General features: G+C 44.3%; 1 protein-coding gene across 1 annotated transcript in view; it reads left to right on the forward strand.

Annotated features, from left to right (window-relative positions):
- The first annotated feature begins 367 nt into the window (after positions 1 to 367).
- Positions 368 to 15,821, forward strand: part of TERB2 (telomere repeat binding bouquet formation protein 2) — a 31,114-nt gene continuing 15,660 nt past the window's right edge. Inside the window, exons 1-4 of the mRNA XM_049782512.1 lie at positions 368 to 431; positions 531 to 612; positions 4,017 to 4,156; positions 10,142 to 10,203. Coding sequence (XP_049638469.1) covers positions 368 to 431; positions 531 to 612; positions 4,017 to 4,156; positions 10,142 to 10,203 — 348 coding nt within the window. The remainder of the gene's footprint in view (positions 432 to 530; positions 613 to 4,016; positions 4,157 to 10,141; positions 10,204 to 15,821) is intronic.

A 15,821-nucleotide genomic window follows, 5' to 3' on the forward strand; every position in this document is an offset into this window, starting at 1 on the left:
GGAATTCAGTGTAGAGCCGTTTTCATGCCTTTTCCCTTCTCTCTTCTAAAGTTCTTCAGCATTACTCAGAAAAAGAAAAAAAATAAAAGAAAAGAATTTTTACGTCAAACAATACTTGACGCTTCAGATAGAACCTGTCAAGAGAGGACAATGCTTCATTCCTCCACTCAGAGCCCTCAGGCAGGGCTGGCCTCAGGCAGGCAACTTCCTGAAGATGCCTCGAGCTGGCCACGCCCCTTTCCCGGGAGAACCAATCACGTTGCGCCACTCCAGAGCTCGGACCAATCAGCGGCCGGGACTCCATTTTCCCCGCCCCACCACCTGGTCTTCACGCTGGTCGCTGGTCGGCCGGAAGGCGGGAGGCGCCATGTTCCAAGGGCAGCAGGCCTGGTTCTGCCGCAGCGTCAGCCAGGAGTTGAGGCAGTTCTGGGGTAGGGCGCTGGGCGAAGGCGGTGGCGGGGTCGTTCAGATGCGAGGGAGCTTTCTTCTTCCCTTCGTGAGGCTCTCACCCTCTCTTCTTGCCTCCACAGAAGCCGAAGGCGGCAGCATCAGCGACTCCAAGACGGCCGACCTGCTGTTCAGCTGCGACGCCTCGCACCCAGACACGAGGAGGTGCGCCTCTCTTGGGGGGCCACATCGCTGCCCCCCGGAATTAGTGCTCAGAGGAAGAGACCATCAACACGCCTTCAGCCCTCAATGTCGGGGAGCAAACGGGCCCCTCAAAACCCTCTTCACTCCCACACTAAGTAGAAGGAAGGCCTCTGATGTGGCTCTGTGGTGTTTCCTTCCAGTGGCCTCTCCTCTTTTCGCTGGCACCTGGAGCATCAGATTCTGTTTTTATTTTTATTTATTTATTTATTTGGTTTGGGGTCACACCCAGCAGCGCTCACGGGTTCCTCCTGGCTCTGCATCAGAAATCGCTCCTTGCAGGCTCGGGGGACCATATGAGATGCCGGGATTCAAACCACCATCCTTCTGCATGCAAGGCAAATGCGATACCTCCATGCCATCTCTCCGGCTCTTTTTTATTTTATTTTTAAGAGTCTATTCTAATCATTTAATTCAACATACATGTCTTAAGTTCCTCTAGTGTGTCAGGAGCTGCTATTAGCACGATCGACACAGAGCCAATAGATTAGAAGAGAAGCATAGGGAGAACATGCAAAGTGTACAAGTGTGTGTTCTCTCTCTCTGAGTCTATATCGACATGGATGATATTCTGTGGAACTTAACATTTGAAACAACAGGATTTTGATTGTTATTTTTTTGTTTTGTTTTTATTTATTTGTTTTTGGACCACATCGGGCTGTGCTCAGGGTTATGCCTCCTGGCAGGCTTAGAGATCCTTTGGGGAAGCTGGGAATTGAGAAGCCATTTTATTCGGATGGCAACTCGGTCTCGTTGCTGACTTTGCTCCTGGTGGTCACGCTTAAAATCTTAGGAGGCTTGTTTGCTTGCTGGCTGGCTGGCTTCTGCCCTTCCCTTCCCTTCCCTTCCCTTCCCTTCCCTTCCCTTCCCTTCCCTTCCCTTCCCTTCCCTTCCCTTCCCTTCCCTTCCCTTCCCTCCCCTCCCCTCCCCTCCCCTCCCCTCCCCTTCCCTTCCCTTCCCTCCCCTCTCTTCCCTTCTCTTTCCTCCTCTTCCTTTCCCTGCTCTTCCTTCCCCTCCCCTCCCCTCCCCTTCCCTCCCCTTTCATTTTTCCTTCCCTTCCCTTCCATTCCCTCTTCCTTTCCATTCCCCCTTCCCTTCCCTTCCCCCTCCCCTCCCCTTCCCTTCCCTTCCCTTCCCTTCCCTTCCCTTCCCTTCCTTTCCCTTCCCTCCCCTCCCCTCCCCTTCCCTCCCCTTTCATTTTTCCTTCCCTTCCCTTCCCTTCTCTTCCCTTCCCTTCCATTCCCTCTTCTCTTCCCTTCCCTTCCCTTCCCTCTTCTCTTCCCTTCCCTTCCCTTCCCTTCCCTTCCCTTCCCTTCCCTTCCCTTCCATTCCATTCCCTTCCCTTCCCTCTTCTCTTCCATTCCCTCTTCTCTTCCCTTCCCTTCCATTCCCTCTTCCTTTCCATACCCCCTTCCCTTCCCTTCCCTTCCCTTCCCTTCCCTTCCCTTCCCTTCCCTTCCCTTCCCTTCCCTTCCCTTCCCTTCCCTTCCCTTCCCTCCCCTCCCCTCCCCTCCCCTTCATCCCTTCCCTCCCCTTCCCTTCCCTTCCCTCCCCTTCCCTTCCCTTCCCTTCCCTCCCCTCCCCTCCCCTCCCCTCCCCTTCATCCCTCCCCTTCCCTTCCCTTCCCTTCCCTCCCCTCCCCTCCCCTTCCTTTCCCTTCCCTTCCCTTCCCTTCCCTTCCCTTCCTTTCCCTTCCCTTCCTTTCCCTTCCCTTCCCTTCCCTTCCCTCCCCTCCCCTCCCCTCTCTTCCCTTCTCTTTCCTCCTCTTCCTTTCCCTGCTCTTCCTTCCCCTCCCCTCCCCTCCCCTCCCCTTTCATTTTTCCTTCCCTTCCCTTCTCTTCCCTTCCCTTCCATTCCCTCTTCCTTTCCATTCCCCCTTCCCTTCCCTTCCCTCCCCTCCCCTCCCCTCCCCTCCCCTTCCCTTCCCTTCCCTCCCCTCCCCTCCCCTCTCCTTCCCTTCTCTTTCCTCCTCTTCCTTTCCCTGCTCTTCCTTCCCCTCCCCTCCCCTTCCCTCCCCTTTCATTTTTCCTTCCCTTCCCTTCTCTTCCCTTCCCTTCCATTCCCTCTTCTCTTCCCTTCCCTTCCATTCCCTCTTCTCTTCCCTTCCCTTCCCTTCCCTTCCCTTCCCTTCCCTTCCCTTCCCTCTTCTCTTCCCTTCCCTTCCCTTCCCTTTCCTCCCCTCTTCTCTTCCATTCCCTCTTCTCTTCCCTTCCCTTCCCTCTTCTCTTCCCTTCCCTCTTCTCTTCCCTTCCCTTCCCTTCCCTTCCCTCCCCTCCCTTCCCTTCCCTTCCCCCTTTCCTTCCCTTCCCCTTCACTTCTCTTCCCTTCCCTGCTTTCTCTTTTTTCTTTTTCTTTCTTGTCTTTCTTTTCTCTCTGTTCTTTTTGCTTCTTTCTTTTTCTTTCCTTTCTTTCCTTTTTTCTTTTTTCCTGCCTTTCTTTTCTTTCTTTCATTATTTTTCATCTTTTTTCTTTTCTTTCTCTTTCCTTCCTTCCTTTTTCTTTTTCTTTCCTTTCTTTTTCTCTTTCCTTTTTCTTCTTTCTTCTTTCTTTCTTTTTTCTTTCTTCTTCTCTTTCTTTTCTTTCTTTCTTTCTTTCTTTCTTTCTTTCTTTCTTTCTTTCTTTCTTTCTTTCTTTCTTTCTTTCTTTCTTTCTTTCTTTCTTTCTTTCTTCTTTCCTCCCTTTCTTTTTAGATTCTTATCTTTATGCACTATGCTTACAAACATGTTTGTAATTGGGTTTCAGTCCTAAAAAGAACACCCTTTCACCAGGGCAACCTTCCCACCACCAATGCCCCCATCTTTCTTCTCCCCCACCCCCACCTGTATTAGAGACAGGCATTCTACTTCTCTCACTCATTAACATTGTCATGGTAGCTGTCAGTGTAGTTATTTCTCTAACTGCACTCACCACTCTTTGTGGTAAGTTTCATATCGTGGGCTGATCCTTCCAGCCCTCATCACTGTTGTTTCTGGGTATTATTACAAGGATGTCTTTCAAAATCTTAGGAGTTTCTTTTGAAAAACAATCCCCATTCTTCAGGTTATGGCAAATACAAAGAATAGCGAGGATGGTAGCTCTGATAAACATTCCTTCTCACTGCCGCTTGCTCATACCCTTCTGGCCCCTCTGTAGATTTTCATCAGTGACTTCCCAAGAGATGGTGTTTGTCTCCCCCCGCCCAACCCACTCCCAGACCCTCATTGGCTTCAAATCCACTTTAGCCAAGAGCTCTGAGGCTCTTTCTAGCTGCCTTGTGCTCACTACTACCAGTTTCTTGATTACCTGTAGATCCTTCCCTTCTGCCAAGCATCTTATTTTGAAAAGCCTGCTTGTTTATTGCATAACCGGAAACATTTACTCTCTTCTAGAATATATCAAAGCCTCGAATACATCGAAGATAATGCAACAGTTTTTCATGCTTACTATCTCTCTGCAGTAGCTCACTCTGATATTAAAGGCTCAGTGGCTTTAGGACATTTTATCCTTCCTCCTGCATGCCTACAAAAAGGTGAGCAAAATCATTCATCCTGTCTTTGTTAAACAGCAAAGCAGCTACACATTACTCACTTTTGTGACCTTTGTTGTCCATCAGAATTTTGTTATTTTAAATTTTTGTGTGTGTAGTGTTTTGGGCCAGCACAATAGTACAAAGGGTAAGGCACTTGCCTTGCACACAGCCTGCTGTGGTTTCCCCAGCACCTCATATGGTCATTTAAACATCGCCAGGAGTGATCCTGAGTGCAGAACCAAGAGTATACCCTGAGCACAACTGGGTGTGATTAGTTCTTTAAACATTTACATGTCTCACCACTAAGAGTGGTGAATGCAGTTAGAGAAATAACTACATTAACAATTATCATGACAATGGTAATGAGTGAGAGAAGTAGAATGCCTGTCTGGAATACAGGCAGGGAGTGGGGAAGAGGGAAAGGGGGCATTGGTGGTGGGAATGTTGCACTGGTGAAGGGAGGGGAGTGTTCTTTATTTATGGCTGTAATCCAACTACAAACATGTTTGTAATCATGGTGCTTAAATAAATATATTATTTTTTTAAAACTAAACATTTCAATGTGAGGATGTGGCTTAAGTACAGAGTATATATATATATATATATATATATATATATATATATATATATATATATATATATATATATATATATATATATATCATGGCAGTGGTCAAAGGCCACTTGCTAGAACTCTGCCTAGCAGTGCAAGTCTGATTGCTTAATGTTAGAACCCAATAATGTTATGCCACACCTGTTGGTATAGGTATTTTTAAACTTGAAATCTCACATAGATGCTCCAGCCCTTTGAGCTACTTCTTGGGTTCCTATAGTGCTTTTTTTGAAAAAATGAATCCAGTGGCTGGAGCCATAACACAGGGGGTAGGGCATTTGCCTTGCCTGAGTCTGACCTAGATTCGATCCCCAGCATCTCATATGGTCCCCCGAGCCTGCCAGGAGTAACTTCTTGAGTGCTGTGGGGTATAGACCAAAAGCAAAAGAAACAAACTAAAAAACTGAATCCAGGGTCACACATGTAAGGCAAGTGTAATAAGTTGATTTATCTTTATGTCTTCATGGTTCTTTTGTTTTGTTTTCTGTTTGTTTTGAGAGGGCACACTCCTAGTGTTCAAGACTGCAGTAGGCTTTGTGGTGGGTTATTTCTGGCAGTGTTTGTGGGATATCAGGACCGAAGAATAAACTCTGGCCTATACATGTAAAGCATTCATATAGCTTGGTGAGCTATTTCTCTATCCTCAATGTGCTCTTTCCCCCTCTCTTCCTTTTGGGTATTTAAACCACCTTGGCTGTGCTCAGGGCTTACTCTTGGCTCTAGTGATCAGGGATCACTTCTGGTGGTTCTCATGTGAGCAAATGTAGAGACAGCTCAAGGGTTAAGACTCTTTCCTTGTGGTTTGATCCCTGACACCCTCAGCCTCACCAGGAGTTATCCCTGAGCATAAAGCCAGGAGTAAGCCCTGAGCACAGCTGAGTATGACCCAAACCTCAGCCCCCAGAAAGAATGAAAATAGAGAATATTGGGACCGGAGAGATATCACAGGGGCATTTGCCTTGCAAGCAGCCTATCCAGGACCTAAGGTGGTTGGTTCGAATATTGGTATCCCACATGGTCCCCCGTACCTGTCAGGAGCTATTCCTGAGCAGATAGCCAGGAGTAACCCAAAAACCAAAAAAAGAAAAAAAAAGAAAAAGAAAATATTGACTGGAAAGGTAGCTCAAATGTGCTACATGCCTTTGCCACTTCTAGCATTACCAGTGTAACTCAATAGCACCAACAGGACCAACAACCTTTGAGCAATAAAAGTAATATTAAAAATTAAAACTATTTTGGGGGACCAGAGCTGTGGTGCAAATGGTAGGGCATCTGCCTTGCACGTGCTAACCTAAGAAGGACTGCGGTTCCATCACCCAGCATACCATATGGTCTCCCGAGCCAGGAGCAATCCCTGAGCTTCACAGGGTGTGGCCCAAAACCCAAAAACAAAAATAAAAATAAAATTGTATTTTTGATTGATTTTTTTCCACTGGCTTTTGGGCCACACTGGAGGCGCTCAGGGGTTTGAACTGACTCAGTGTTTAGAAATTGCTTTGGGGCAAAAAAAAAAAAAAAAAAGATGGGAGGCTAGAGAAATAGCATGGAGGTAGGGCATTTGCCTTGCATGCAGAAGGACGGTGTTTCAAATCCCGGCATCTTATATGGTTCCCCAAGCCTGCCAGGAGCGATTTCTAAGCATAGAGCCAGTAGTAACCCCTGAGAGCTGCTGGGTGTGACCACCCCAAAAAAAGAAATTGCTCTGGGTGGGGCAGAGTGATAGCATAGCGGTAGGGCATCTGCCTTGCATGCAGCCAACCCCAGGCAGACCCTGGTTCCATTCCCGGCACCCCATATGGTCCCCTGAGCCTTCTCAGAGCGAATTTTGAGTGCAGAGCCAGGAGTAACCCCTGAGCACCACTGGTTGTGACCCTACCCCCCAAATGGAAATTACTCCTGGCAGGCTTGGGTGCCATATGGGGTGCCGAGATTAAACCTGGGTTCATCCTGGGTTGGCCGCATGCAAGGCAAATGCCCTCCTGTTGTGCTATCACTCTGGCACCCCAAACTATGCATTTTTATTCACCTGGGCTGGTATTATGTAGTATAAGTGTGAGACCAAATGCAAGCTATGTATTAATTTTAAATTTTCTTATATTAAAAATAAAAATAGGGACCAGAGCAATAGCACAGCAGTAGGTCATTTGCCTTGCACGTGGCCCATCCAGTACAGACCTTGGTTCGATCCATATGGTTCCCTGAGCCAGGAGCTATTTCTGAGCACATAGTTAGGAGTAGGCCCTGAGTATCACAGAGGGTGGCACAAAAACAAAAACAAAAAACAACATGGCGCTGGAGAGAAAGCACTGTGGTAGGGCGTTTGCCTTGCATGCAGATGGATGGTGGTTTGAATCCCGTCATCCCATATGATCCCCCGAACCCGCCAGGAGCAATTTCTGAGCAGAGATCCAGGAGTAACCCCAGAGCACCACCGGGTGTGACCCCCCCCCAAAAAAAAACCCAAAAAAAATCAACAAAAAATAAAAATAGATAAAATCATTTCAGGAATATCTAAAATAGTATTTGAATTCTATGATGTCAGAGAATTATTTTGCATTCTTCTTTCATACTGCCTTTGGCTGACATTTAGTTTTTAGTTTCTGAAGCATAACTATACATTTCAATATGACACACACATTAATTACTACTATAATGAATAGCTTAGATCTGTGGAAACTTTTTAGATCACTGAATTAAGATGACATAATCTTTCAATATGCTAAGGATTCTTTTTCGTTTGTTTGCTTTTTGTTTTGTTTTTGGGTCACACCTGGTGATGCTCAGAAATCGCTCCTGGCTGGCTCAGGGGACCATACAGGATGCCGGGATTCGAACCACCATCCTTCTGCATGCCAGGCAAACACCCTACCTTCATGCTATCTCTCCGGCCCCTAAGGATTCTTTTCTTTTGCGGGGGAGGGGAGCCTGCTTGGCCATGCTCCTGGCCTTGTGCTCAGAAATTACTCCTGACAGGCTCAGGGGACCATAGGGGATAACGGATAAAACTCGGGTTGGTTATGTGCAAGGCAAATGTCCTACCCAACTGTGCTATTTAGCACTGCTAAACATTCTTTTTATAAAAATTTTTGTTTGGGGGCTGGAGTGATAGCTCAGCAGTGGGGTGTTTTCCTTGCACGTGTCTGACCCAAGATGGACCTGTTTCAATCCCCAGCGTCCCATATGGTCCCCTGAGTCAGGAGTGATTTCTGAGTGCATAGTCAGGAGTAACCCCTGAGCATCACTGGGTGTGGCCCAAAAACTCCCCAAAATGTTTTTGTTTGTTTTTAAGTTATTCCCAGTAGTGCTCAGGATTTCTTGCTCTTTGCTCAGGGATCACTCCTGGAAGTGGTCAGAGAACCCTGGATGTTGGAGATTGAACCTGGGTCATCTGTATGCAAAGCAGGTGACCTACCCACTATATTATTGTTCCTTATGGCTAAACATTATTATTCATTCATGTTTATTAAACATATTATTTATTCATCATTTTATTCATTTATTTGTTTTGGTTTTAGGGCCACACCTGGCAGTGCTTAAGGGAAATTTCTGGCTTTGTGCTTGGGATCTCTCCTGGCAATGCTCTGGAGAAACATGAGGTTCTAGGGTTCATATCTGAGCCTTGTGCTTGCAAATTTGTGCTCAGCCTATTGAACTTTCTTTTCTTTTCTTTTTTCTCTTTTTTTGGTTTTTGGGTCACACCCAGCAGCGTTCAGGGGTTACTCCTGGCTCTATGCTCAGAAATCACCCCTGGCAGGCACGGGGGACAATATGGGATGCCGGGATTCGAACCACCGTCCTTCTGCACGAAAGGCAAACGTTTTACCTCCATGCTATCTTTCCGGCTCCCAATTGAACTTTCTTTTAGGAACTCATTCACCCTTATTTGGTGAATAATAATCATGTTTGGACCACATCCCATATAATCCTCGGTATAGAGCCAGGAGTAACTCCTGAGCAACTCTGGGTGTGACCCCCCCCAAAAAAAAGACCTTTAATTTTTTGGGGGGAGGGATCACACCTGGTGATGCACAGGGGTTACTCCTGGCTCTGCACTCAGAAATTGCCCCTTGCTTGGGGGACCATATGGGATGCGGGGGGATTGAACTGCAATCTGTCCTAGATCAACTGCGTGCAAGGCAAATGCCCTACTGCTGCGCCACCACTCCAGCCCCAAGATTTTTAAATTTTTTTTAAATTTAAGTACTTTATTTAAACACCATGGTTACAAGGTTGTTCATAATACAGTTGATTTATTTCACAGATACAAAGTTACTTATGATTGTGGAATGGGAGAGAGAGCACAGTGGAGGGCATATGCCCTGCATGCAACCCACCCAGGAGGGAGTTGGTTCGGCATCCCATATGGTCCCCCAGCCTGCCAGGGGTGATTTCTGAGTGCAGATCCAAGAGTAACCCCTATGCCTCATTGGGTGTGGCCCAAAGACCAATCAATCAATCAAGTTAAAAAAAAAAAAAGCAAAGTTATTCATGATTGAGTTTTAGTCATACAATGTACAACAGCTTTCACCAGTGTGTATTTCTGGGCATCAATGTCCCCAGTTTCCAAGACTTTTTATTTTTGACTGGAAAGATAGTCCAGAGATTAAGGTGCTTCCCTTGCATGTAGTTAACCCTTGTTCAAACAAATTTGTTTGTTTGTTTTTTGTTTGGTTTTTGTTCTTTTGGTTTTGGGTCACACCCGGCAGGGGTTACTCTGGCTCTGCGCTCAGAAATCGCTCCTGGCAGGCTCAGATATTATGGGATGCAGGAATTTGAACCACTGTCCTTCTGCATGTAAGGCAAATGCCTTACCTCCATGCTATCTCTCCAGCCTCCCTTGTTCAATTCTTGACACTTGTCAGCATTACCAGGACAAACTCCTGAGCGAGCACAGAGCTGAGAAGAGCCACTGAACACAATCAGGTGTGGCCCAAACTCCAACAACAACAACAAAAAAATCTATTGTGAGTGGATAATTGTCGTGTGTGTGTGTGTGTGTGTGTGTGTGTGTGTGTGTGTGTGTGTGTGTGTGTGTATGGGTGGGTGGATATGTGTCCCAAATGGAAAGCCAGAGTTCTATCACCGAGATACATTCCTGGCCAGATAATTGTCTTTAATAATACCCATGTTAAAGAAATGGACACTTGGGCTGGAGAGATAGCACAGTGGGTAGGATGTTTGCCTTGCATGCAGCTGACCTGGGTTTGATCCCCGGCATCCCATTTGGTTCCCCAAGCAGACACTTAATGAAGTACAGACACGCTACATTACAACACTACAAATGCAGTGGATGATTATGCAGTGGGTGATTTTGTTGTAAATTCAGAACATTCTATAGTTACTTATAACTTTGGATATGTTTCTTACCACAGAAATAAAAAGAAAAATTGGTGATTTTATTTGGGAACAAGACCAATGCTTTCTAAAAGAAAAGGTAAGGTAAGAGTAAATTAAAATGATTGAGTTTCATTTTAAATATATATATATATGTATATATATATCCTTCTTTATTTTAGTGAAGAAAAATAGTTTTATTGAATGAAAATTTCTTAGAAAGAGATGAGGGTAGAGAAAGAGAGGAAATGAATATTCAGAAAGAACACAGGCTTCTATAGCGTGGAAAAAATAGAGACAAAGAGACAAGTAAGCTAGATATGTGTTCAGGAGAATGTGGGTTTGAAAAGCAAATCTGGATTTCAGGAGTGTGGAGAGATAGCATGGAGGTAGGTTGTTTGCCTTGCATGCAGAAGGATGGTGGTTTGAATCCCGGCATCCCATACGATCTGAGCCTGCCAGGAGTGATTTCTGAGTGTAGAGCCAGGAGTAACCCCTGAGTGCTGGCGGGTGTGACCCCCCCCCAAATAAAACCAAAAAAAAAAAATTGGGATTCCAGTTTTAAAATTTTTTAAAGCATTGTGATCGTGTTTTTATTTGTGGCATACTAGTACCAATAATGAGGAATTTAAAGGACAAACAGGAGAATTTATTAAATATTATTTTCTGATATACTTTTTATTTTATTTTATTTATTTATTTTTCTTTGTTTTTTTTTTTTTGGGCCACAGCTGTTTGATGCTAAGGGGTTACTTCTGGCTAAGCGCTCAGAAATTGCCCTGGCTTGGGGGAACCATATAGAACGCCGGGGGATCAAACCACGATCCTTTCTTGGCTAGCGCTTGCAAGACAGACACCTTACCTCTAGCACCACCTCACCAGCCCCTAATTTAATTTATTTATTTTTGGTTTTTGGGTCAGACCTGGAGGTGCTCAGGAGTTACTCCTGGCTCTGTGCTCAGAAATCGCTCCTTTTGCAGACTCAGGGGACCATATGGGATGCTGGAGATTGAATCTGCATCTATCCTGGGTCATATGCATGCAAGGCAAATGCCCTCTGCGTTGCTATTGCTCGAGCCCCTGGTTGATAATAGTTTTTAAACTAGATTATTGGCAAAATTGAAATATTTTTGCATGAGTAAAATTATATAAAATTTGAAAATTTGCTTCTCAGTAACAGTAAGGTACATAGTTTTACAAATTACTTTTGTTGTCTTTCTTTTTTTTTTCTTTTTGGTTTTTGGGCCACACCTGGCAGTGCTCAGGGGTTACTCCTGGCTGTCTGCTCAGAAATAGCTCCTGGCAGGCACGGGGGACCATATGGGACACCGGGATTCGAACCAACCACCTTTGGTCCTGGATCGGCTGCTTGCAAGGCAAACACCACTGTGCTATCTCTCTGGGGCCCTTTTGTTGTCTTTCTTTAAGTGAAGTAAAATAATTTTTATTTGGGAAGTATGAAAGGAGAGATAGAAGAAAGAGCTCCATAGAGTAAAAGAAAGAGTTATATAACATAAATTGGGATATAGGCAATTTCAAAATGAAGTGCACTTGCCTCTGACTGCCAATATAGATTAATACCTTTGTTGTGCCATTATTTAAAAAATATTCTAGATAGAATTTAATAAGTAAATTGAGGCCGTTTTGAAGTGGTCCCCATTTATTTCTTATTGTATCAGTTGGTATTTTCCCTCCCTTAGGGGAGTGACTTGAAATTTGGAATTGAATAAATGGAAGGCAGGAGTGCTGAGGAGGGGTTGTCTTCTTAGCTTGTGGTTCCATTTGTTGGAACCACCGGCTTGTGGGTAAACAGCCTGCAAGTGTAAACTTTCTTGCCTGCTATTTCCTCTATTTCTTTGTGGATTATTTGCTGAGAATTATCACCATACCATCTTCTCCTGTACTCCCTGAATAAGGGGTCTAGGATATCCCTTTCTCTTTTGGGAACTTTGGAACAACCAGACCTCAATCCAACTCCCAAAGAACTTCTATTCTCTTCCAATATTTACAAGAATTCTTCAATAAATGTGAGCAATACTAAAATCTGGCTGTTTTTTTTTCACAATTGTTTTTTTATTAAATATATTTTTTATTTAAGTAACATGATCATATTTGGGTTACAGTCATAACCAGAACACCCCCCTTCACCAGTGCAACATTACCCCCTCCCTCCTTCCCATCCCTTGCCTGTTTTTGAGACAGACATTCTACTACAGTAATTTTTGTTTTGTTTTGTTTTGGTTTGGTTTGGTTTTTGAGCCACACCCGGCGGTGCTCAGGGGTTACTCCTGGCTGTCTGCTCAGAAATAGCTCCTGGCAGGCACGGGGGACCATATGGGACACCGGGATTTGAACCAACCACCTTTGGTCCTGGATCGGCTGCTTGCAAGGCAAACACCACTGTGCTATCTCTCCGGGCCCAGTAATTTGTTTTTAAGTTCAGTAAGTTGTGTTATTTTCCTTAGAGTAAAAAAATATAGTAAAGGTGTGATAGTGGCAATCGCCAATGTTTGCATAGGTCCAGAAAAATGGAGAAAATGGAAAAAAAAAATCCTTGACCTGATTACAAAAAGGCCTCACCCCAGAAGTTTATTGGCATAAGACAGACTCTGGGTTCCAGGCATACCAGTCTATCCAACTCCAGTCATTCTCAAGGTCCCGGTGAAACTTTTTCACACTTTAGCTATAGTTGGTATCAGACTTTTATATTTAAAGACTCTGAATTCTGTGCATTTCTTTCGTTGATGTCAGGCTGATGTGGAACATCTTCTAGTTTCAGCATATCATTAAATGTAGAGCGATCTGCTCTGCATGCAGACTGTTGTTGAGTCGTCTGGGTGTTGGGAGTACTCTTTGGAGTCAGTCAATGCCAAAGCAGTGGTAGGTCTTCTCTGGTAGAGGCTTGGATCCTGGGAATGTTAAAGACAATTGTGGTTGTTTCCATAGTTTAGGTGTGTGGGCGATGCCCATTCTTCTGAGGCCTGAGCTAAATCATTATGCCAATGTTCAGGATAAAAGGCCTAATTACATTACCAAATTTGTGTTCCCATCTCTATTAGATAAGAACTTGTTTGTATACGTATTATTTCCCCATTTTAATGTGCCTATGCAAAGGAGAAGCAATGCCACAAGATATTGTTGGTGCATCTGGGGGCCAACGAATAAATTCCAACATTTCCCGTAACTTGGTATAAACGTGAACTCTACACAGAGTTACTCTTCTACCAGTATTGCTTATAAAACAGATCTCATAGGGAGAAAATCAAGCAATCAAATAACTAATCTAGTGGGCAAAATTGTCACAAATGAGGATATTTGAAAAGAGTTATAGATGTTAAGGGAATACATCTGAGATATACAAAAGAGATACATGTGACCCTTTTATGTTTTAAAAAGAAAAAAAAAGAAAACAAGGGTATTTGAAGACAACAGGTGATAGTTGAGTTTGCGACATGTTTTGCGGCATTACAGAACCCTATATTGTCCTTGGACTCGGGGTTATGCTGAAGCTGATTCCGGTATCATGCTACAGTCCATAGTTTGATGGGGACTTAAGGGGCCACCAAGCATGGGTCAACAGGTGTGTTGGTCGTAGTTGTTTGTGTAGGCATGAGCTGGGGACCGAGAGGGTGTCATTCAATGAGGAGCTGGATGGTGGTGTTGGGCAGAAGGTCAGTCTTGGTGTCTACCAAATTAGGAACTGAGGATAAGGAGGGCTAAATAAGGGGAAGATAACGGTTCAGGGTTTGGGTATGAGGAGGTAGGAGAAACAAAGGGGTAAGGGGAGAGGCAATACATACAAGACTAGACAATAAAGGTCAATTTGAGTGTTTTGTCAAAATCTTGAGCATCCTGATTCTATTCCTAGAAGCAGTCTAGGATCAGGAACGTTTTTGGGTAATGACTAAAAAATGCGCCCGAAATTTGGCTGTTTTATAGCTTTTGTCGTCCTTCAACTTTCCTTTGCTGATTTAAAAATCACCTGACTTTTGGGGGCCAGAGAGATAGCATGGAGGTAAAGTGTTTGCCTTTCATGCAGAAGAATGATGGTTCAAATCGTGACATCCCATATGGTCCCCTGTGCCTGCCAGGGGCTATTTCTGAGCATAGAGCTAGGAGTAACCCCTGAGCGATGCCGGGTGTGACCCAAACAAACAAACAAACAAAATCACCTGATTTTTATAACTTATTCAGGAAGGTTAGAGAGATCATATAGGATAGGGATTAAGGTACTTGATTTTAATGCAGTCCACCCTGGTTGGTTTTTTGTTTGTTTGTTTGTTTCATTTTGTTTTGTGTTTTTGGGGTCACACCCAGTGATGCTCAGGGGTTATTCCTGGCTATGTGCTCAGAAATTGCTCCTGGATTGGGGAACCATATGGGATGCCGGGGGGTCAAACCGTGGTTCATCATAGGCTAGTGCTTGCTAGGCAGACACCTTACCGTTAGTGCCACGGCTCCTGAACAAGTCCACCCTGTTTTGATCAACACTGCATGGTCTGTTGCTGGGACTGTTTTATCCTAATGGGATAAAAAGTCCCTAAGCATAACCTTAGTGGGTTCTTATCCCACTGAAAGTCAAGCGGGAGCACGAAGAGGCGAATATGAAATATGAATTATGAAATATGAAATGAATGAGACCACACAGAATGCATGGGGACTTGCGTCTAGAAAGACGAAGACAAATTTATTTTTTGAGCTGGGTAGCTTTTAAGGTTGAGGTTTGGAATGCAGGGTGTATAATTTTTGACATCAAAGAGAGTGGGAGATAGTTAGGGAAACAGAATGAAAGACCATGGATAAAATTTGCACATTAAAGAACCGATACTGAAGTTGAAAAGAAGTTTTGTTTTGGGTTAGCTTTGTTTTGGGTAAGCAGGAGAAAATAGGTAATTTTCAGGGAAGTGGGAAGAGAGAGAAATGTTTTAGAGTTTTTGGGGAAAACTGAAAATTACTTTACTATGAGCTAAGTTTTTGGGAAAAACATGATCGTGGCACCAAAGTAGCAAAGATCACAAGAGCTGGTTAGTGGGAGACTTTTGGCGGGATTTGTACTGTCCTTCTTTGTTAGAAAGAATTACTAAGGTCTGATTTTTTTTTTTTTTTTTTTTTTGGTTTTTGGGCCACACCCGGCAATGCTCAGGGGTTACTCCTGGCTGTCTGCTCAGAAATAGCTCCTGGCAGGCACGGGGGACCATATGGGACACCGGGATTCGAACCAACCACCTTTGGTCCTGGATCGGCTGCTTGCAAGGCAAACACTGCTGTGCTATCTCTCCGGGCCCTGATTTTTTAATAATGGTTAAAAACAAAGAGAGAGATAGTGACAGCCACTTTAGAATTATGGCCAAACACTCCACGCAAAGGGTCAACTGATTTTGACTGCTCTAAGCGGGCCTTTTTGGCAAATAATTCTTTTTCAGGAGTGCAACACTTTTTTGATGTGTGCCCTTCCTGAGTGGGGCGCAACAGTCTGTCACCTAGGTATTCCCCTGCCCTGCATACACCCCACTCAATCTTAAACAAGACTAAAATTGTGGCCCAAGTTGTGGTGGATACATGTATGAGACCTGGGTTTAATTAACTCTTGGACCTCTGAGCACTACCAGGTCTGACTCCTCAAAAACAAAACAACAAATAAAAAAAAAAACAGAACAAAAAAAAGTATGTAATAGCTAAATTTGAGTATCTGAAAGAACAACAGTGGCAAATTATATT

The sequence above is a fragment of the Suncus etruscus genome, chromosome 10 (assembly GCF_024139225.1).
Source record: "Suncus etruscus isolate mSunEtr1 chromosome 10, mSunEtr1.pri.cur, whole genome shotgun sequence".
NCBI lineage: Eukaryota > Metazoa > Chordata > Mammalia > Eulipotyphla > Soricidae > Suncus > Suncus etruscus.